This window comes from Ovis canadensis, chromosome 10 (genome assembly GCF_042477335.2).
Source record: "Ovis canadensis isolate MfBH-ARS-UI-01 breed Bighorn chromosome 10, ARS-UI_OviCan_v2, whole genome shotgun sequence".
Taxonomy (NCBI): domain Eukaryota; kingdom Metazoa; phylum Chordata; class Mammalia; order Artiodactyla; family Bovidae; genus Ovis; species Ovis canadensis.
The window spans coordinates 30,779,149-30,802,524 of NC_091254.1; the positions used below are offsets into that span (position 1 = coordinate 30,779,149).

General features: G+C 44.8%; 1 protein-coding gene across 5 annotated transcripts in view; it reads right to left on the reverse strand.

Annotated features, from left to right (window-relative positions):
• The window catches only part of RUBCNL (rubicon like autophagy enhancer), a 41,464-nt gene that overhangs the window by 7,001 nt on the left and 11,087 nt on the right, over positions 1-23,376 (reverse strand). For 3 of the 5 annotated variants that reach the window (XM_069601304.1, XM_069601303.1, XM_069601305.1), the window contains exons 2-11: positions 17,581-18,201; positions 13,706-13,788; positions 13,017-13,227; positions 10,815-10,916; positions 10,295-10,355; positions 9,392-9,524; positions 7,637-7,782; positions 5,896-5,960; positions 1,993-2,231; positions 616-677 (exon numbers count right to left, since the gene is read on the reverse strand). In XM_069601304.1, the coding sequence (XP_069457405.1) occupies positions 616-677; positions 1,993-2,231; positions 5,896-5,960; positions 7,637-7,782; positions 9,392-9,524; positions 10,295-10,355; positions 10,815-10,916; positions 13,017-13,227; positions 13,706-13,788; positions 17,581-18,109 (1,631 nt within the window). In that variant the 5' untranslated portion in view covers positions 18,110-18,201. Of the gene's footprint in view, positions 1-615; positions 678-1,992; positions 2,232-5,895; positions 5,961-7,636; positions 7,783-9,391; positions 9,525-10,294; positions 10,356-10,814; positions 10,917-13,016; positions 13,228-13,705; positions 13,789-17,580; positions 18,202-21,825; positions 22,086-23,376 lie in introns of those variants that run through there. The other 2 variants (XM_069601302.1, XM_069601306.1) reach the window with 2 other exon arrangements.

Consider the following 23,376-nt stretch of genomic DNA (forward strand, 5'->3'; position numbering starts at 1 on the left):
AACAGTCAAAATCATAGAGACAGAACAGAGAATGGTGGTTCCCAAAGGCTGGAACAGAGGATGGAGAACTACTGTGGGTAAAGAGTTTCAGTTTTACAAAATGAAAAGAGCTCTGTGGATGGATGGTGATGATGGTTGCCTACCAACATGAATGTACCTAACCGCTTAACTGTACACTTAAAAAGGGTCAGGATGGTAAATTTATGCGTATTTTATCACAACTTAAATCCCCTAGAGAAGGGAAAGACTACCCACTCCAGTATGCTGGCCTGGAGAATTCCATGGACAAAGGAGCCTAGTGGGCTACGGTCCATGGGGTTGCAAAAGTTGGACACAACTGAACGACTTTCACTTTCTTTTTTTTTTTATAATAATAATAAAAGTCCACTGGCTAGGGTTGTTTGATACTTATACTGGTCCATTCTTCTTAACATGTTAAATTCCCTGGTGGTGAGTAAGAACGTTTAGCAACATTCAAGAGTGTCTACATCCCCAAGGAAAGGCATGAGACAATCACTCTGCACTGGTGGAGATGGACCACAAAGACTGTGGAGGTTATCAGACCTCCCATTCATAGCCCAGCCCAGCCCAGCCCAGCCCAGCCCACAGCAGTACCTTTCAGCAAACCTGCAGGTCTTCAACAGCTTCTTGATGTGAAATAGCTGCTCCTGGATTTCCTAATGTGAGAAACCAAACAGGGAGTGGGGGAAAGTGTAATGTGATAAGTAACACTGGAAATGTATAAGTCAAAATTAAATGTTAGTTCTAACCTTGAAATGCTGTAACTCTAGAATATAAGCCTTTAAAATGCACAGTCAATAAAGCATATCAACTGTGCATATATATAAAGCATATAATGCACAGTCTATAGAGTCTATAAAGGGGCCCATGACTGAGTCCAGAGATCTACAGAGGACCCAGGAAGGACCCAGGTCTTGGGGAGTCTAAAGCTTACACAATGTTGGGGGCCTTCTTTTTTAAAACCACCAAACTATGTACAAAATAAGGAGATTCTGTGACTGCAGACACCATGGATGTACCTGGGGGACATTATGCCAAGTGAGTGAAGTCAGACACAGAAAGACAAACACTGCCTGATCTCATTTATACAGGGGATCTAAAACAGTCAAATACATAAAAGCCCCGACTACAAGGGTGGATCCTGGCCTGAGGAGGTGGGGAAATGGGGAGATAATTGGTCCAGGACACAGAGTTACAGTTACCTAGGATAAGACCATGGGGTCATGAAGGAGTTGGACTCAACTTAGCGACTGAACAACAACTGAACAATAAGGATAAGTCTAGAGATCTCATGCACAGCATGATGACTATAATTCACAAGACTGTATTAAAAACTGGAAATTTGCTAGGAGAGTAAGTTTCAGATGTTCTCATCGCATACACAGACAGGTAACCCTGTGAGGGGATGGATATGTTAATTAGCTTGACTATCAATCATTTCACTGTGTGTATATATATACATCCAGTCATCAGGTACCCTTAAACACATACAATTTTTCTTTAAAAGATGGCGGTGGTTGAGTTGCTAAGTTGTGTCCGATCCTTGCATCCCCATGGACAGTAGCCCACTAGGCTCCTCTATCCCTGGGATTTTTCCAAACAAGAATACTGGGGCGGGGTTGACATTTCCTTCTCCAGGGGATCTTCTCAACCCAGCGATCTAACCTGGTCTCTAAGAATGCAGGCAGATTCATTACTGACTGAGCTAGCAGGGAAGCCCCATTTAAAAGACAATAAAATTCAAAAGCTAGGTACAAACAAAACTAGGCATAAAGGTAAGACTTGGGTACGGGGCTTTGAAAAGAGCCGAAGCAGGAGAAGGTCTCTGAAGCATAAGCTCCAGCTGCTGGATGGCAAGTCTGCCCCTTAAAGGGTCTGTCTGGATCCCTGGAGCTGGGGGAGACATCCACTTACTGCCGCAGGGCCCTTTTGGCCGCTGGACTCCCTCCCCCAAGAAAGGTGGCTGCTCACCCTCACTCTGTCCAGTTCCTTGGCCTTGGTGTACAGGCCGTGGCTGACGTGCACCAGGTTGAAGATCGGCTCATGCCATATGTGGTCCAGCAGGCGTTTGGAGAAGTTGCTGACGTAGTACTTCCGGAAGTCCCACATCCTGAGGATCCGGGCGGGAATGCAGGACTCCGAGTACGAGTGGCAGCAGTCGCAGAAGTACTTCCCCAGGTATTCGCAATACCGGAGCCGCTTCACGAACTCTGCCGGGGTGCACAGGACGATGAGCACCGGGTCACCTGAGGCCGGAAACCCACCCGCGCCCCGCCCTTGCCTCCAACGCCGGCCCAAGGTCAAGACTCAAGATGGCTGTCCTCATGCTGCTGGAGCCATGCTGGGGAGAACAGCAGACACTGGAGGCCCTGAGTCATGAGCTTCACTTTTGTGGAACGGATGTTGGAAAAGAGAACCCTCCCTCCAGCACTCCTGGATTTGGAAGATGGGCCTTTAAACTGACACGTGGCCAACAGAACATGAGATTCAAGGTCTGAGCATTTGGTGGGAGTTCAGACCCAACCTCCTACTTGGCAGGAAGACTCTGACAAGCCCGAATCTCTTCAGGCTAATTGTCCTGAAGCCACCAAAACAGCCCTTTCACTCCCAAGCCAATAAACCTGGATTAAGTTCCCTGGCTATAAAAACCACAGCATTCTTGACTTGCTCTTTCATTGAAAGTATCACCCAGTTATTTACTTGGCTGATGACATCCTGTCAGCAAGCTCCATGAGGGAAGGACCACATTCCAATCAACACTGCACACCTACGTCTTCACATCTGAACAAACTCTGGGAGGTACTTTAACAGTTGGTGGAATCATGGTCACACATCTTCACAGTTTCAGACTCATACATTCAATATTTACTGAGGCACCAGGATACAGTGGTTAACCAGAGAGATATGGTCCCCACTAGACTTTAGCTGGGAAGATGAGTCATTGAAAGAAAACCACTTCCAACTGTGACGCATGGCAGGCACTGTCACTCTACCATGGCAGGTTTGGCAGAAGGAAGTTCAGATGGATTTATGCTTTTTGCTTTTATTTCTTGAGGTGGAGATGTTCAAAGTCTTACTCCATCCCAGAACACCTATCAAAGGCCAAGGGAACCCTTTCCAGCAAATCTTCTCTTCCTAGGCTTCCACATGGAGAAGGCAATGGCACCCCACTCCAGTACTCTTGCCTGGAAAATCCCACGGACGGAGGAGCCTGGAAGGCTGGAGTCCATGGGGTCACTGAGGGTCAGACACGACTGAGCGACTTCACTTTCACTTTTATGCACTGGAGAAGGAAATGGCAACCCACTCCAGTGTTCTTGCCTGGAGAATCCCAGGGACGGGGGAGCCTGGTGGACTGCCGTCTATGGGGTAGCACAGAGTCGGACACGACTGAAGTGACTTAGCAGCAGGCTTCCACAGGTCAGACCTATGGATGCTCTCACAGCAAAATAAGTGATTCCCACTCTCAACTGGGCAACTCGCCTTTCTGATTGGATGAAACCTGATGTTCTAGGCCTTTAGGCCACTCCCTCAAACTTTCTCAGAGGAGTCTGGTTAGGTCCTATGTAAGCCATCCAATCATTTAACAAATATCTTTCAAGTCCCAACTGTGTGCCAGGCATACTTGTAGGAGCAGGAGATAAAGCAATGGATAACACAGACCAAATATTGGTAATATGTATATAAGAGGTAACTAATGAGAACCTATTGTATAGCCCAGAGAACTCTATTCAGTGCTCTGTGGTGACCTAAATGGGAAGGAAATTCCAAAAAGAGGGGATATATGTAAACATATAACAGATTCACTGTGCTGTACAGCAGAAAGTAACATAAGACTATAAAGCAAGTATACTTTAATAAGTCAATTAAAAAGAAACCATGTATCGGTCCTCATGGAACTTAGAATCTAGTGAGAGACAGATAATAGTAAGAAAAATCAATAAGACAGAGTATTTTAGGGAGATAAGGACTTGAATAAAAACAAAACGGAAGGGGAATATCAAGTGTATGTATGTGTTTGTGGCCAAGAGGGTGATGAGGTGGAGTCTCAATAGGGCAGCTAAGGAAGACCTGAGAGTGCAGATGGGAAGGAAGGACGGGAACTGGACCTGGTGGGGTGGGGTGTGTCCAGGGGAGGGCATTCCAGGGAGAGAGAAGCACAGATCCTGACAAATCGCTGAGTCAGGAGTGATCCTGTCACCTTCAAGGACCAGCAGGGAGGCCACGTGGCCTGAGCTCAACACCCAGTGGGGCAAGAGCTGGGAGATGAGAGTCGGAAAGTAATGGGCAGTCACAGTGCAGGTCACAGTGGCCTCTTCACCAAAGAGAGGGCAGTGTTATGAAATGACTATAACAACTTCTCATTGTGGGCATCTCTCATAAAAACAATACACGTCCCCCTTTCTGTGCTATACACTAGGTTCTCACTAGCCATGTACTTCATTCATAGTTGTATACGTACGTCAATCCCAATCTCCAACCCCCCAAAAAGAAAGTATAGTCTATTTGTAGGACATACATTAAGTTAACCTTAAATATGTTTTCCAATATACATTCAGTTCAGTCGCTCAGTCATGTCCAGCTCTTTGTGACCCCATGGACTGCAGCACGCCAGGTTTCCCTGGGCTTCACCAACTCCCAACTCCCGGAGCTTGTTCAAACTCATGTCCATTGAGTTGGTGATGCCTTCCAACCATCTCATCCTCTGTCGTCCCCTTCTCCTCCTGCCTTCAGTCTTTCCCAGCATTGGGGTCTTTTCCAATGAGTCAGTTCTTTGCATCAGATGGCCAAAGTATTGGAGTTTCAGCTTCAGCTTACAATATACATGAGGTGCAGACAAATACTATTTGATTGTACTTACGTGAGGTACCAAGTCAAATTCATAGAGTCAGAAAGTACACTGGTAGATGCCAGGGGCTGGGGGATAGGAGGTGGGAAGGGGGAATGGGGACAGTGTAATGGGGACAGAGTTTCAGTTTAGGAAGGTGAACAGTTGGGGAGATGAATGATGGTGAGAGTTGCACAATAGTGTGAATATACTTAGTGCCACTGAACTATACCGTTAAAAATGGTTAAAATAGTATGTTTTATCCATACATGACTAATGTGGATGGACTAATGATGCATGGATGTGAGAATTAGACCATAAAGAAGGCTGAGAGCTGAAGAATTGATGCCTTCGAATTGTGGTGTTGGAGAAGACTCTTGAGAGTCCCTTGGACAGCAAGGTGATCCAAACAGTCCATCCTAAAGGAAATCAACCCTGAATATTCATTGGAAGGACTGATGCTGAAGCTCCAATATTTGGCTACCTGATGTGAAGAGCTGACTCATTGGAAAAGACCCCGATGCTGGGAAAGTTTGAAGGTAAAAGGAGAAGAGGGTGGCAGAGGATGAGATGGTTAGAAAGCATCACTGACTCAATGGACATGAATCTGAGCAAACTCAGGGAGATAGTGAAGGACAGGGAAGATTGGCATAATTCAGTCCATGGACTCGCTAAGAGCTGGACAGGATTTAGCAACTGAACAACAACAAGAGTATGTTTTATATTATGTGACTTTCATGACAGTTAAAAAACATTAAAAAAATAATGATGCATACTGCTCCACTTTCTTTGGATGTATAGAGAGATAAGTAGGAAATTTGAAATTGGTTATTTGAGGGGCTCTTATGATATTTAAAAATGTAAGAGTATGAATGTAAAATTATGTAAATTTCATTCATATGCTTATTAAATCACTGTTGAACAAAAGATTTGTTGCTGTGTATATTGTCTTGCATGTACTTGAGAGAAATGAATATACCAATATTTATGCTTTAAGGTAAAAATGTCATTGCCTAATAAGTAAGCAACCCAATATGCATACTTACTAGGTTCTATTGGCGTTCCACAGCCAGCACAGAAAAAATTTTGGGCTATTACTACGAGATCCCTCCTGAGGACAGAAAATGATAAGAGTTATATTTCAGAAAAGACCAACGGAGCGTTTTTCACTGATTGGAAGAGAAATGAACATCAGGATGTTCTTAGCTTGAGGGCTTAATTTTATCATTTTTTCATTTGGGAAAGAAACAGAATTTTTCTTTCCCAAGAACAGAGCTTTCCAGCTTTCCACCAAAGCAGAAGTCAGTATCACAAATAACCACCAAAGAGTCTTTAGAGACTTCTTATGGGGCATCACAGACTTCTCTCTCCTGAGAGAACTAGAAGCATATAACACATGGGAGGAGGTTCAGGGGGACAAGACACCATCCCCAAATTTGCTTGGGAAGTTTACAAATGGATCCAGGGACATTTAGATGAATATGAGGTATTGTAAGACAATGCTGTCAAAGATTTCTGGTGAAAGATAGAATATTGAAGTGTTTGCTATTCAACTGTCCGTGTTGCAATTCCATATGGGATTTGGCAATATGGAGAAAGTTGTAACGCGTTAATACAGTTTAAGGTCAGCAAAAATGGCCAAAGTAAAAATGCATGGTAAAAATATGTGTGCGTGGTAAAAAAAAAAAAAAATGTGTGCTTTAGAGAGAACCCAGAAAAATCCCAGAGGAAAGACAATCCACGTCAAGGGAAGTGACCCCACCTAAGGCTTGGAGAGGGAACTCTTCTCCCTAAGCAGCCCCAGAGAACTTCCTCATACTCTCCCAAGAGGAAAAAGAATATACGGCACCTCTGTGGGGCACTGGAAATGACAATTGCCAGCCCCTTCATAACTCTGCACTTTGCACACTGTATTAAATACCAACCAAGAGGAATGAAAAAAAATGCATTTGGTTAATATATCCTTTTGTCTACAATGTCATATACTCTCAGAATAAATAAATTACTACTTTAAATTATGGGATTCCCAGGTGACTCAGTGGTAAAGAACCCACCTGCCAATGCAGGAGATGCAGGTTCCATCCCTGGGTCAGGAAGATCCCCTGGAGGAGGAAATGGCAACCCACTCCAGTGTTCTTGCCTGGAAAATTCCATGGACAGAGGAGCCTGGCAGGCTACAGTCCATGGGGTCACAAAGAGTCAGACATGACTGAGCAAGTCAGCACAGCACTACTTTAAATTATTGTATATATTTATATATATCTATATCCTTTTTGCACCATCTTATTTGTCTTTTAGAATTTTGTTACTTCTTAGAGAACAGAGATGATTTCTTTTGCAGTCTGCCATGTTTTTTAACTATAAGAGCTCTCCTCAAGATGGAATTTTCCTTTAAAAAAATGAATTCACTGACTTTTTATTTCACATTTACCTGGAAAATAGAGTGGTCTAGTCTTAAAATTACTGTATGATATTTTTAAGGTTCACCATTAGCCACTTAATATGAACCTGTTTACTTTTCAATTGTTATGTAATGTTTATAGTTAAGGAAACATAGTTAAGTTCTCAACGTGTCAAAACTTAAAGACCAAAAGCCCACTATAAATGGGGTGCCAAGAAAGCTAAGTCAGAAAAATGTGCCCAAATTTCTTTTTCCTAAAACAAATTTTCCATTGTCCCTTGGTGTTTTATTTTTTGCCTTCACCCATCTCCATGAAGAGACAGAAGGAACCCACCACAACTTTTGTTTTAACTGGACTGGTGGTCCAAGCAGCAACCTAGACTTACTTGAGTGGTGGATGAACATTAAATATGATTTGAAACCTAGGGGGCGCCCAGTCTCCAGTCCCTCTGATCCTCGACTTCAGTTTAATTTCCTGGACGACATCTGTGCTGGATTCAAAGTCTTTTTGGACCTGCTCTTCATTTACGACCTGCATAAATAACCCAAAGAGGATTCAGGAGCAACTTAAACAAGCACATTTCAGGAACTGAAACAAAAGAAACGTTCAGATGTATTCCCAACATTAACCTTTACCTTGAAAAATAAAAACTGCTTTTAAGTGAATAACAGAACCTGGCCAGAGCCGTCTCTGTCTAAAACCCTCTGCAGGAGAACTGCTTCAGACGCCACCCAGCTGAGATCACTCTGCTCGGTATTTTTAGTTAGTTCTTTTGTTTCCAGACTGCGAATTACTGTAAGTAGGTCAGTGTGAACTGGAATGCCTTCCTGCCTTGCAGAAGCCGAAGCCTCACCCTGCCTAGTCAATAGCTGACAGACACTGTCGATCTGAATCCCCTTCTCCAGGAATTGTTCTCTGCAGACACTGCCCAGCTTGTACAGGTGCAGACGCCACCCCCACCTCTGACCATGAAACCTTCCTCTTAGCATCTAAAATCAAGACTTCTCTGATTACCGTCTACATCTCCACAGTTTGGCTGCTTTTGAGCCTTATTTCCCAGGAAGATTAAGATGAACCCTCCCCCAAACATACCCCACTACCCACAAACATGTTCTCCAACTACATCAAATGACTCTGCTCAACACACCATGGGGACTTCCCCAGTGGTCCAGTGGTGAAGACTCTGTGCTTCTACTGCAGGGGGCAAGGGTTCGATCCCTGGTCAGGGAACTAAGATGACGCAGCCAAAAGAACCAAAACCCAGAAGCACCAGGCACCTCCCAGTCATTTTTACTCCAGCTGCTCCTTTGCCAAGAGTGCCCTTCATGCACTCCTACCTGACCTGCTACAGTTCTGCCTGGCCTGATACTTGGCTCAAGTCCTGAGATCTCCATTCAGCCTTTCCAGGTTCCCCTGATGACGTGGAACACTGCCTCCCCTGCACTTCCGGCGTGCTTTCTCTCCTACCCGATTACAGCCTCTGCCACCCCATCCTCTGCCCGCAGTGAGCTGCCTGTTTGGAGGGCAGAGCGCTCCACAAGGGGACCAGCCTGGACTTTCAAATGAGGCAGCCTGGGGGCTCAACTCCCGCTGTACCACTGAGCAGCCCCGCTGAGGGTCTGCAACTAACACCTTAAACTTAAAATAACAGGCCTCCATGTGGTCTAGTGGTTAAGAATCCACCTGCCAACGCATGGCACATGGGTTTGATCCCTGGTCTGGGAAGATTCCACATGCCGCAGGGCAACTAAGCCTGTGAGCTGCAACTGCTGAGCCCATGCGCTGCAACGAGAGAAGCCACTGCAATGCGAGGCCCTTGCATTAGCCCTGGCTCACCACAACTAGAGAAGAACCTGTGCCTAGCAATGAAGACCCAGCACAGCCATAAATAAACGAGTAAATCAATTAAATTAAATTAACAATAGCATCTACCTCACAGGAGATATGTGAGGATTAAGACATGAATTGCTGAGCACAGGCCCTGGTGCATTACAAATGCCCAATAAACATCAGATTCATCCTTCCTTTCGAGTCTCCCCTAACGCCCAGCAGCCATACAAGGAAACACATAAACCTCTGATGTGGAGGGCAGGCAAAATGAGAATTTAAGAACTGAAGATCAAATTCTGTTGAGACTTACTATGGAGCCAGCTGCATCGAGAGAGCCTGCCAACTGATAATGAACTTCTGCCAGCATCCAGCATTTCTTGAATACGCGGTATAACTCTTTGGCTGTTAGCTCAGCAGAATTGAAGTTTGGCTCATGAATGACACTGCAATGTAAGAGATGCAGACATGGAAAATTATTTTCATAAAAAGTGTGTTTAAGGGTCTTTTGCTGAGGGTTTTTAACTATTTCCCCTCCCCCCTCAAAAAAAGCAGAGGAGGTGACACACAGCAGACCATGTGTGTGTCAACCACGCCCCAGTGGTCATCTTACTTAACTCAATCCCTCCACGTCCCACAGAGCAGCTTGTGTTTATTGAGGGTACCAAGGTGGGGAGGGGTGGTGAGAAGAGGACCAGGTTTAAAGTCAGAAGACCTGGGTTCAAGCCCTCTCTTTTGTGCCCCCATGGACTGCAGCCCAGCAGGCTCCTCAGTCCATGGGATTTCCTAGGCAAGAATACTGGAGTGGGTTGCCATTTCTTTCTCCAGGGGATCTTCCCCACCCAGGGACTGAACCCACGTCTCCTGCATTGGCAGGCAGATTCTTCTCTACTGAGCAAACTGGGAAGCGAGTTGGAGTTCCCCCGCTGCTATTTAACAGCATGGTGTCCAGAAGCACTTCTCATCTGAACCTCAGTTTCTACACCCATCAAATTGGGTATAAAACCCCTGCCCATCCCACCCAGGAGGATTAAATGAGAATGTGTACAGAAGTCTTTCAAACACTCTAGAAACGCTGTAGGAACTTCCGTGGTGATTGTTTCACTTCTAAACAGTGATCCCTGTTATCGGAACTGGCTGAATTTGGCCCAAGATGTCAGAGGCCTGGTGTGATGGCCCAGGGGTCTGTGTGCTGATGAAAGTGGGAGGTAGATACCTCTTAGAGGTGTCGGAGGAACATCCACAGGGCACTGTGGTATTGCTGAAATCTCCAAGTTCTGTGGGAAAATTGAAGAAAAGGTAATGGAGGGCTTTTAGTCTGTTTCTCTTAACCATAGTCAATTTGATACAAACACAAAACTAGCTGCCTACATCTCAGAAAGGACCAATTATTGAAGATCGCCATCCTTAAGGTTCTTTTGCATTTCTGTTGTAAAACAACAGCTATTATGAGGCTACAGATGGGATTTTAAAATACGCTTATCTGAAATTTCACCAAAATATAAGGAGGGGGCCAAACAGATATCAGACCCTAATGGTATCTGCTTTTGCATTCAAACCTACACGAGATGAGAGATTAATATCAAGACATCGCATTTTTTTTTTATATCAGGGACACAATCTGATTTGGGGAGGGGTTTCCCTGAATGACACTGTCACATATTGTGTGTGATGCGTGTCATCAGGTGAGTGGGGGAGGGTGCCTCCATCACGGCCCATGAGTTTCCAAATCTCACCTACGATAACAAAGTCATCAAAGTCACATTTGCAGTCCTCTTCCGTCACCTCAGAGAAAGCAGGTGTTTCAACCACTGGGCTGACCTGTAACACAGCGCAACCTAGAGGAAGAAAGGAAGAAGAAAAAGAGACTGTCCAACCTGCAACACCCGGCTAAACTGAAAAGGAGGAATGAAAGGGCTGAGTTGACCTGAAAAGAATTTTTAAATTCAGCTGCAATAATTAGAGAGGTCGGGGGTGAGGAGGGAGGGGAGTTCAGGATGGCGGGGACACATGTATACCTAGGACCGATTCATGTTGATGCATGGCAAAAAGCATCACAACATTGTACAGTACTTACCCTCCAATCAAAATAAAAAGGGCAGGGAGCTATTTTTGTGTTGTTCTTATGTTCACAAGATTAAGTGAAACAGACTGATGAGTCTGTTGGGATCCATAGGAGTATTCTACCTACTTCCATGGAAGTTTGGAAATTTCCACAATACAAAGTTTAACAAACGGAAGAGACAGGAGAAACAATGTTTTGTTGTTGTTGTTCACAGTAAGGAAAAGAGTACAGGTGACATGAACACTGCCCTAGGTTGAGTGTGTGTGCTCACTCACTCAGTCGTGTCCAGCTCTTCGTGACCCCATGGACTGCAGCCCACCATGGCATTTCCCAGGCAAGAATAACTGGAGTAGGTATCAAACCCATGTCTCCTGTGTCTCCTCCATTGGCAGGCAGATGCTTTACCACTGAGCCACCTGGGGAGCCCACTAGGTTGAATCTGTTCCCCTAAATGCCCCCTACCCAGCGCCTGTGAACATGACTTCATATGGAAATAGGGTCATTGTAATCAAGTTAAGCTGCGGTCATGCTGGATCAGGGTGAGTCCTAGAGGCAATGTGAGTGATGTTGTAAAAAGAGGGAAATTTGTACACAGATGCGGATACTCAGAGACCAAACATTCTGTGAACATGGAGGACTGGAAGGACACTACAAGCCAGGAGCAGCAGCGACTGCCCAGAGTCTGGAGACAGGCAGGGATAAAAATTCTCCCTCAAAGCCTCTAGAAGGAACCAACCTTCCAGACAATTCCATGCCGACCTGTGACCTCCATGACTGTGAAAGGACCCATTTCTGCCGTCTTACGCCACCTAATTTGTAGTATTTTGCTACAGGACCTCCAAGACACGAATACAAATATGTTCATGCTTTTCTATCCCTAATACCAGTTTGGAGAATTAGCCTAAGAATGTCTTCACACAGAGAGGAAAAAAAAGTGAAAAAGGAAGATTGTGATCACAAAGGAGTTTTACAATCCATTTAAAGTGTTAAAATATTGAAAGCCACCTAAATGCCAAATAACTGGGAAAAGACTTTGCAAATCATGCTGTTACTTCAAGAAACACCCTCACTGAAAAAATGTGATCACTGATAAACCATTCTAGCTGGGGGATATCAATTTCTCAGCTTCGGTTTCCTCCTGGGTTAAATGGGGGCAGTTTCACCCACTTCTGTGTTTCTTACACTCTTTTGATCATGATCAGCAGTAACATACAATTTACTTTACAACCTGGTACAGGCACAAAAGTATATATAACTGGTAAAGTTCCAGGAAGCATCGCTCACCCCATGTGAGGTGCGTGCTGATACTGCGCAGTTGTTTGCTTGCCTTTTTAACACTGTCTGGATCAAGCTGCAATTTGCTGAACTCTGCTCTACCTCATGAAGTAACCTCTATGACCATAAATGTCACAAGGGTGATACTTGAGAAAAGATCAAATTTTTATCTGGGTGGTAGAAATATTTTAAATTTTTATTTAATATATTAACATTTTTTTTAATTCAGCTAAACATGATTCAACACATAAAGTATTTCAGGCAAAGCCCTACCTGTGGATCCCCAACATCTGCGGATACCCAGTGCATCACGGACTCCTTGTTACCAGGATGAATGAAAGAGGACAACGTGGGGAAGGAAGCCAGTATAAAGAAGAGGAATGCTGGGTGACAAGACAGAGGAAGGGGAAAGCAGGATGGAGCCTAAGAAAAAGCAGGTGGATTGCACAGCTGAGTGGCACATGATGACCAATTCCAAGCCAAGTGGCAGAAATGGCGGGGATCATCGGGTTACTCCAGAAGGACAGGGTTTGGCAGGTGTGTGGGGAGAATACAGCAGAAAGCTTCCTCATCTTTGCACCCCCCCGCCACCACTCACCTTCATAGCCACTGTCAGATGAAGCGGAAGACCCAGATTCCTGCTTTACGTGGGTATAAAAGGTCCCTTCCAAGTCCGCCTGATCATTGCCGAGTGACCTGCCGGCCTCCTCGGTACTCCAGGTCTCTGAGTGCTGCTGACTTAGAATATTATACTTCATTTTCTCCATGACTGATATAATCATATCTGCAACATAAAAGTGGGCATTTTCCTGCAGAGGCAAAGATGATCAGTTAAAATTCTCACAAGCATAATCAACTTGGTTTCCCCCCGCCACCCTCCCTCACCCCGCCACTGAGGGTGTATTAGATTGAAAAATCAAGAAGTTATATTTAAGTGAAGTTAATGCATAGACATATATTTATTTCACTGTGTTATCATAGGTCATTACATCAAGAATAGCCCATATCTTCCAGAGGTGGAAGATTTAGCCCACTGCAACCAAAAGATGGCGCAAGTTGAATTTCCTGTGATATTAAACCCTAGATTGGTGGTGCTGCAATGGCAGACATTACTCATCAATCATGGAAAATTTCCCAGTTGAGGGCAGACCCTACCAGTCAAATGTTGAAATGAAACTTATTTGCCATGCCTCCTCCAGTGAAGTTTACAGACCGAAATCAGAATAGGCATACTAAAAGTGTTAACCCTCTTGGTGGTTTTAAAAAGAAGAAGGAAGCCATGTTCACCTTTTCTACATCAACAGGGAGAACGAATGCCTCTGGTGAGAAGGAATTTGAGGAAACAGTTCTTCCGCCAACTTGCACAGCATCTGCCAATACAGCAAGTTATTAAAAATGGAGAAAAAGAAATTCAAAGTTTATCTATGAAAACAATTTTAGGGAGTGACTTTCAAATGTTTAAAATATTAGCACAATTCTAGAATAAAATAGGATGACACAAGAAGAAAGACTCCTCTGATGGAAGGCCTTGTAGGTGGCAGAGGGTCATCAATTCTGCAAGAAGCTACTGGAATAACTTGAGAGGAATCCTTAGAGAAGGCACGGGAGAACCACGGGCATGGAGGAGAGCAATGAGGAAAGAGGGGAAAGAGAAGAAAAACATGGAAACTACCTACAGGGGATGGAAGGTGAGAAGGAATAGTCTGGAAACAGGACCGTTACGAATTACGGGATCATTCCTCCAACTCACTGCAAATGACCTAAAACTTCCTGTTTACAGTGACAAAATCTATCTGAAAAAGGTCAGCACCGCTTCTCTAAAATGATCTTCCCCTAGTCAGAAACAAGAAGAAACTGCAGAGATTATATTCGGCTGACTCATCCATTCTGCATCCTTATTAAGCCACTCCGTTACTGGCAATGAACGCCACCAAGACAAAAATGAGGCCTGTCATGTGATATCTGATTGCAGCACATAAGGCAACACATTTCTGTGGCATCCACAAGCGCTGCTGTGCCAACCTGATGAATCAGAACCGAGTGCTACAGATGCCTTGACGGCTTCAAAGCTCTTGGGGTGGCAAACACACAGGCAAGCAGGAGTCCTCCAACTATTGCAGGAAAACTGACTCCACGATGGACCCGTTTCTTTGGCTTTAACCTGTGCTGCCCTATTGCTTTGGTTCACTAAAAGGCTACTGTCCATACATAATGAATGGCCTGCCTCAGGGAACCCTGCCCCTCTGCCTGAATGTTACACCAAAATGCCTTTTGTTCAGGACCCCCATCCACCAGTGGATGGCTATAGGAAGGAAAAAATTAACACATTCCTTCCTGGAAGCTGGCCATTCCAGGAGATATTTGTAAGATTAATGGTCTTTTGTACTTTACATCCTCCCTTCCCCCATCTCTGTTCTATAAAAGAACCTGGCTTCCAGACCCTGATCAGATGGTTATTTTGAGACATTAGTCTACCATCTTCTGGGTCAGCCGGCTTTCTGAATAAAGCCATAGTCCTTGCCTCAACACCTCATCTCTCAGTTAATTGACCTGTTGTGTGATGGGCAGAGTGGGTTTGGACTCAGTAACATAACCCCTTCCTTGCCTTGTGTTCAAGAACTCCACTGTTGCATTGAAAACTTTGGACCTCTTAGCTTCAGAAGCCATCTGGGGTAGGCAAACTTTTTCTAGAAAGGATTATGGAGTAAATGTAGGACCTGAGGGCCACACAGCACCTGCTGCAATTATCACTCGGTTCTGCCATTGCCCTGAGAAAGCAGCTATAAACAAAAAAAAAAAACACAGCTTTAAAATCAGAAGTCTGGCGGCATTTGGTTACAGGTCCTGGCTTGGGGACTCTGAGGATAGAGGGGAAAATGCAGAGAAAAATCAGGCAGTGGCTTCCAGTTCCAGCTCTCCACACACCAGCTGTGTCTCTACAGTAAAATTTCCTCATCCTAGGAATTAGGATAATCATTTTATTAGGAAACTGAAGGAGCTAAGGAATGTAGAAGCACTGTAAATGTGTAGATCCTATGCCAACAAAAGGAATTGTTTCTTACAGCCTCAGGAAATGCAGACAGGCTCAGCTGTGCTTCCCTCCCATTTAATCTAAGAAAGGAAACCCCCCGCTACTGCCATTTGAGATGCAGCCGCTCCAGGAAAATGCCTCATAATGGCAAACGCCTGTTCTGCCCATGGCTGCCCCTACACCAAAGAAAGAACCAGATCACTCGGGACTTCTTTTCCTTAAGCCCGTGTAATGAATCCCCTCGCCAGGTTTAAGACAGATGGCCAAAAAAACAGAGTGGTTTTTTAAAGGTACTTAGATTGCTAGGGTCACTGTTTTTGGACAAAAGGGGCTGGTGTGTTTGTTTTCTTTCTGGGGCAAAGGATAATTTTATTTACTTTTCTTTACAGATGTCCTTTGATGTGGACCATGTTTTAAAAATCTGTATTGAATTTGTTACAATCCTGCTTCTGTTTTATGTTTTTTTTGTTGTTGTTGTTTGTTTTTTTAAGATGAGAGGCATGTGGGATCTTAGCTTCCTGAGCATGGATTTAACCTGCTCCCTCTGTACTGGAAAGTTGTAACCACTGAACCACCAGAGAAGTCCAGGAAAGGATAATTTTAAATTGCAGAACAACTGCTTGTGCAGGAACACAAAAAGTTATTTGGGGCAGGCGTACCCTAGACCCTCGGAGAAGGCAATGGCACCCCACTCCAGTACTCTTGCCTGGAAAATCCCATGGACGGAGGAGCCTGGTAGGCTGCAGTCCATGGGGTGGCTAGGAGTCAGACACGACTGAGCGACTTCACTTTCACTTTTCACTTTCATGCACTGGAGAAGGCAATGGAAACCCACTCCAGTGATCTTGCCTGGAGAATCCCAGGGACGGGGGAGCCTGGTGGGCTGCTGTCTATGGGGTCGCACAGAGTCGGACACAACTGAAGCGATTTAGCAGCAGCAGCAGCAGCAGCTCACTAGGCCTTAAAGATCATCTTCTCTTTATAACTTGTCGTGGTGGTAGTCTGTGGGAAAGAAGACTTTCAATTTTCTCTCTTTACTTCTCACCCTCCCATGAGACAATCAAGTAGGAGACTAACTTCTCAGTTTTCAACCACTAAATTTGTAAGTCACTTTTTCCCTGAGAACTGCCCAGGCAGGTGAGTGAAAAAGAAAAAAAAGGCCTGCAATCAGACCGAGCTACTGAGCACGAATGCCATCAGACTGTGCTATATTGCTCAAACTTTGGTTCTTATCTCCAAGTTAGCTCATTGAAAAGATTGTCCAGAATCTGCTTATTCTTAAATTGTATGTTAAAGATTGTCACCATCTTTGAGTTTTCGAAAGTTTTGTAGAACAAATAAACCTCATATCTCAGGAAAGGAAGAGGGACTGGTTTCTGCTAATGAGAAATAAATATACTTGAGTGTACACACACACACAGGCAGCTTTTAAATTGCTTTGAAATAAAAAACTTCCTTGACAATTTGAACTAGGATTCCAACAAAAATACAATTTAATGCTAAGTGTGAATATAGAATAATTAATATTTAAAATTAACTAAGCAAGCCACAAATCATAATAACAAGAATAGCTTAATTTATTGACTCGAGTGGCATCTGGCATGGATTACTTGGGTTTCAGAATTTTGTCATTTTAGAAATATGTGCCTGACCTTAGAGCAATGGGAGACTTGGTTTTAATTGGAAAAAAGTTTTGGCCTGTTTGGAGGAACTGTGGTTCCTGTTTTTAAACCTTACTATTTTTCTAGTCACACCCTGTCCAGGTAAATCTAACAGGTGAGGTGTGTTCCTCTCCCACAGGAGCACTGGTGTGAAGCGGGGCTCACTCTCTAGGGACCACCTTCCACCATCAGGCTAACTGCTGAACACTTCTGGTGCTCTAAGATGACAGCTGACACTGACTATTGACTGAGTTCTCCTGCAGACTCAGGAGAAAGGGAATTCTTGACTCCATCAGTTGTGACCCTCCCAGTGGCTGGGCTAAAGACGTTAGGAACTGAGCTGGTGCCCTGGCTGGTGAGCATCCTGGAAACCCGGTAGCCTTTTCCTCATGAGGAACACTCAGCCTCAGCCCCAAGCAAGAGCATGTGTGAGATCAGACAGGAAGGGTGGAAGTCCAAACTAGAGTTACCTGCATCAGCAGAAGCTATCAGCTGGGAAGGCTTGAAAAAAGCCCTGCCATCCTCAGGACATGGGAGACCGGATACAGTCTTGGAGCTGGTGATGAGAGACGTGTGAGGACAGCGTCTTGGGAGCACTGCCCGTTCTTCCTTCGAGGTAACAGCGGAGTCACTGCCATTGCCAGCTGCGCCCCGGGCAGAGGAGCTGCCCACGGAGTCTGCGGTGCCCTTCGACAGTGATGTCTCCACCACGGAGTCCCCAAGAGACAAGGGTGAAGCTCCCAAGGGAGATTTGGACGCAGTGTGGCTCTCTCTGTTCCCCACTGGGAGCACCTGGGGGGACGCATCCTGCAGCTGTTGCTGCGCACATGGGGGGTTAATCCAGGCAGCTCTGTGCCTTGTGAACCTGATGTCTGATGGGCAGGAGGGGTGCTCAGTGTCCAGGAGGCTGGGCAAGCTGTCAGTGTCGCCTGGGTCATCGCTGACCCCTTCCCAGGGGTCCACAGGTGAGTCCTGCCGGCCCGAAGACTGTGACACCATCTTCAGGGCTCAGGGCTAGTGTGAATTCCCTTGCGCTGTTGGACTGGACCTTGAACTCACCACACGGCCCGCTGGAGGGCTGGAGAGCTTATCTGCAAGGAGTGAGAATCATTTACCATAAACAAGGGCTCAATCATATATTTTTTTTTATTTTAGTTTTTTATTTTTTAAATTTTAAAATCTTTAATTCTTACATGCGTTCCCAAACATGAACCCCCCTCCCACCTCCCTCCCCATAACATCTCTCTGGGTCATCCCCATGCACCATCAATCATATTTTTTAACTCCACATTCTTATGAGGAAGCAAAGAAACTTCATGTTTCAACAGAGTCTGGACTTTTCCCTATACAACACAGTAAACTCCACTTAGATTTAAAAGTAAAATATTAATAAATAAGTTGGCCATAAAACTAGCAGCAAATGTAAGGGATATGACACTGAGATAGGAAAGGGGTTTCAAAGCAAAAAATAATTCTTTTTATGAAGAAGCACAAGCTGGAATCAAGATTGCCGGGAGAAATATCAATAACCTCAGATATGCAGATGACACCACCCTTATGGCAGAAAGTGAAGAGGAACTAAAAAGACTCTTGATGAAAGTGAAAGAGGAGAGTGAAAAAGTTGGCTTAAAGCTCAACATTCAGAAAACGAAGATCAAGGTATCTGGTCCCATCACTTCATGGGAAATAGATGGGGAAACAGTGGAAACAGTGCCAGACTTTATTTGTTTGGGCTCCAAAATCACTGCAGATGGTGATTGCAGCCATGAAATTAAAAGACGCTTACTCCTTGGAAGGAAAGTTATGACCAACCTAGATAGCATAGTGAAAAGCAGAGACATTACTTTGCCAACAAAGGTCCATCTAGTCAAAGCTATGGTTTTTCCTGTGGTCATGTATGGATATGAGAGTTGGACTGTGAAGAAAGCTGAGCGCTGAAAAATTAATGCTTTTGAACTGTGGTATTGGAGAAGACTCTTGAAAGTCCCCTTGGACTGCAAGGAGATCCAACCAGTCCATTCTAAAGGAGATCAGGCCTGGGTGTTCATTGGAAGGGCTGATACTAAAGCTGAAACTCCAGTACTTTGGCCACCTCATGTGAAGAGTTGACTCATTGGAAAAGACCCTGATGCTGGGAGGGATTGGAGGCAGGAGGAGAAGGGGACGACAGAGGATGAGATGGCTGGATGGCATCACTGACTTGATGGACATGAGTCTGAGTGAACTCCGGGAGTTGGTGATGGACAGGGAGGCCTGGCATGCTGCGATTCATGGGTTGCAAAGAGTCAGACACGACTGAGCAACTGAACTGAAAGTCGTATAAGGATACTGCTGATAAAAAACTAAAACAGCAAAATGTAAAACATCCCATGCATTATTTCAAAATTAAATGTCAAACCCAAAATGGGAATGCTGCCTAGGAGTAAAGACATGTTTTTATAGCTTTTTAAATTATTATTATTGGGGTATAATTGCTTTACAATGTTGTATATGCTGTACAAAAGAAGTCAATCAGCTATAAGGATACATATATCCCCTCCATCTTGGCTATTTCTCCCAACCCCCACCCCACCCTTCTAGGTCATCGCAGAGCACTGAGCTGAGCTGCCTGCACTTTATAGTAGGTTCCCACTAGCTATCTATTTTACATATGGTAGTATATGTATGTTTCTGCTTTTTCTTTAGTTTGTGGTCGTACTTCAACAAAGTGGACCCATGGCATGTGAAACTGAGGGCAACCAACAGCACTAAAAACTTGGTTTTGTATAACTTTAGATGACATTATGAAACTTACTTAGATTATAAAAGCAATAAAAATTCATGATTTGCTTACAATATCTAAAGAACACACTGTGATCTAGATGCTGTCTTTAAAACGGTCCACGCGCTTTTAGCTCCATTGTTAGCATTAGTAAATTAGGCAATGATTACAATGTTGAGAGCAAGCGACATAGACGAGAAGCACTCTCGTCACTAATTACAGCCCAGCACGTGTGTCTTCTAACACTCTGCTGCTGTCCCCCACATTGTAAAGCTCAGCCTTCAACAGTCACTGCAAGATTGGCAAGGGGAAGGTTTAGCAGTGAAAGTGTCTGCTTGGATACTGAGCCTAAAGGAAGGGTGAAGTCCATGGGTACACTTCAACGAGCAAGGCTCTGGTCCTCATACAGTTCCAGGGCTTTAAACATCATCTTTATGTATACAGGTGACTCCCACATAGACCTGTATTCCTGACCTCCCCTGAACTCCAGAAGAGTGTATCCTACTGCTTATTTGACATTTGTCTAGGGGCATCACACCTGATATATCCAAAGAAACACTGATTTCTGTACCCCCGCAACGCACCCCAATCTGCTTCTTCCTGGTTTTCCCCGTCTCAGGAAACATACCCACCCCGAGTTGCTGAAGTCTCAAATCTAGGAGTCATCATGACCCTATCTTCCAGAGCTCTCCATCTTTAACCCACCAGCAAGCTTATTCCCGAACTTCCCCGGTAGCTCAGAGGTAAAGAATCTGCCTGCTGATGCAGGAGACACAGGAGACTTAGGTTCGACCTCTGGGTGGGGAAGATCCCTGGAGGAGGAAATGGCAACCCACTCCAGTATTCTTGCCTAGGAAATCCCACGGACAGAGGAGCCTGGCGGGTTACAGTCCATGGGGTCACAAAGAGTCAGACGTGACTGAGCACAACAACGGGCTTACATCTATAGCTACCACCTGGTCTAAGTCACCATTTTCCCAATGGTCTCCCTGATTCTTCTCTCACCTGCTTATAATCAAGTTATTCAGAGATATCTTTTATAAATCCAAATCAATCCCCTACCTGACCCTGTCAACTACAAATTGGCACTTGCCGTCTACCTCTACAAGGATTAAACATGTGCCGCTGAAGCTACTGATGTTCAACACCCCCTGAAGGGGTTCAGGGTGGAGAGCAGAAATGAGGCACCCTGTGCTCCGGGGATGAGCAGGACTGGCAGGATAGGTCTTCAGATAGTTAGATATTTTCAGGAGCTGATTTTATGAGCCAACTCGAATATCTCCTCACATCTAGAAATGCCCTAAAATCCTTCATGGTGATGACTCTTCCTCGTGACTAGCAGAAAGCATCATGAGACTAGCAGAAAACTTTTGGGAAAATATGTGCTTGATTGCATATACTCTCCCATCACTAAAATCACATATATACTGAGCTTCCCCCTGCCTCTTTGGAGCAGTTTCTCAGAGCTATCTGAGGTGCTGTCTCCCAGGCGAGACCCCCCATTTCACCTCAAATAAAACTTAACTGACAGGCCTCCCTGGTGGCTCAGAAGTAAAGAATCCGCCTGCCAATGCAGGAGACACAAGTTCGATCCCTAGTCTGGGAAGATCCCACCTGCTGAGGAGCAACTAAGCCTGTGCGCCACAACCACTGAGCTGGTGCTCCACAGCCCAGGAACTCAACTACTGAGCCCATGGGCCGCAACTAGAGAAAAGCCTGTGCGGCAACCAAGACCCAGCACAGCCAAAAATAAATATATAAATAAAATTATATAAATACAAATTATATCAATAATTGTATTAATAATTATAATTATAAATTATATAAATATAAATAAAATTATATAAAATAAAACTTAACTTGTAACTCTCACATTGTGCATTTTTTAAAAGTTGGCAACTCCCACCCCATCATAGCTTCCCATTAAATCCCGAATAAAATCCAAAATCGTTACCTTGTTCCCCACGCACGACAGCAGACTTCTCTGGCCTGTCCACCCTCTGTCAGTCCCAGCTACGAAGCAAGCTCTTGACTCCCACAAGCTCTTGTTCACCTTCTCTGTTCTCGTCCCTCTGTTTGGGCCGCTCTCCCCTCAAATGACCACACGTCTGACACCTTCCTGTTTTATACACTCCCGGGTTTATGAATGACTTCCTCAAACAAGTCTTTCCTAACCACCTCTCTTCACACAGCGCCCTGGTTACACCTTATCACACCACTTTGCTTAATCTTCAGCACAGCAGCTCTCACTTCCGGCTGCTTCCTGCCATCCTTGGCCACCGCTCCACCCCCGACTAGAAGCTCCAGGAAAGCAGGGGCCTTGTCTCAGAGTGGCGGATGGGGGCTCAATAAGAGCTACAGACTGAACGAACAAATCCAACAAAGTGATCATAGAGTTACAGGCTAGAGAAAAGACTCCTGTGACTGATACACCTGCTCGACTGTCATGCAGACCTCCTCATCAGAGATGAAACTGAGCCCCTGTTTCCTAAAGATACGAAATTTTTCTCACCCAATGCTTACAAATAGACCCAAAAAGGCAATGTGAAAATCGTTCTAAAAAATCTGTGGGTTTTCTTGATTTGGGGTCTGCCATTCTAGGTCACAGTGTTGGGAGTGATGCAGGAGACACGTTCAGTCTCTAAGTCGTGTCCGACTCTTTGTGACCGCGTGGACTGTAGCCCGCCAGGCTCCTCTGTCCATAGCATTTCCCAGGCAGGGATACAGGAGTGGCTCGCCATTTCCTTCTCCAGGAGATCTTTCCAGACCAGGAATCAAACCCACGTCTCCTGCATCAGCAGACAGATTCTTTACCACTGAGCTACCAAGGAAGACTGATGCCGGAGACAGACAGACAGACATATATATATGTGTGTGTGTGTACACCGACTCAACGGACATGAGTTTCGGTAAACTCCGGGAGCTGGTGATGGACAGGGAGGCCTGGCGTGCTGCAGTCCGTGGAGTCGCAAAGAGTCGGACACGACTGAGTGACTGGCCTGGACTGAATGTATATATATATATGCCCTCTTGAGAACACAAGCTCCAGATCACCAGTCACAAAATATCACAGGATTTGGTGATAAACTGCCAGCTCTCACTATCTGAAGTGTTTCATCTTCCTTCTCCCGAGCTCAAATCCCACCTGTGCCCCAATTTCTCTCTGTCACACATCTTCTCCTCTCCAGTAATTTCAAGTGTTATAATTACAAAAAAAAAAAAAGCCCACCATGACTATGGTTTTATAAAATGCCCCAAACACAGAAGTCTAGAGTAAAAAGTGAGGCCTTCTCATCACACCAAGCCCCACCAACCCCAATTCTGTCCCAGAAATAACACTGTCAACCATTTTATTCCTTCCAGATCGTCTATGAATTAACACACACATGTCAGATCAGAAGACACGGCATGTTTTCTTTTTTATACACATGTGATCACATGGGACATATGCTAAATATACTTTCTTTTTCTCTCAATAATGTGTCTTGAGGGTACACACCCTTTT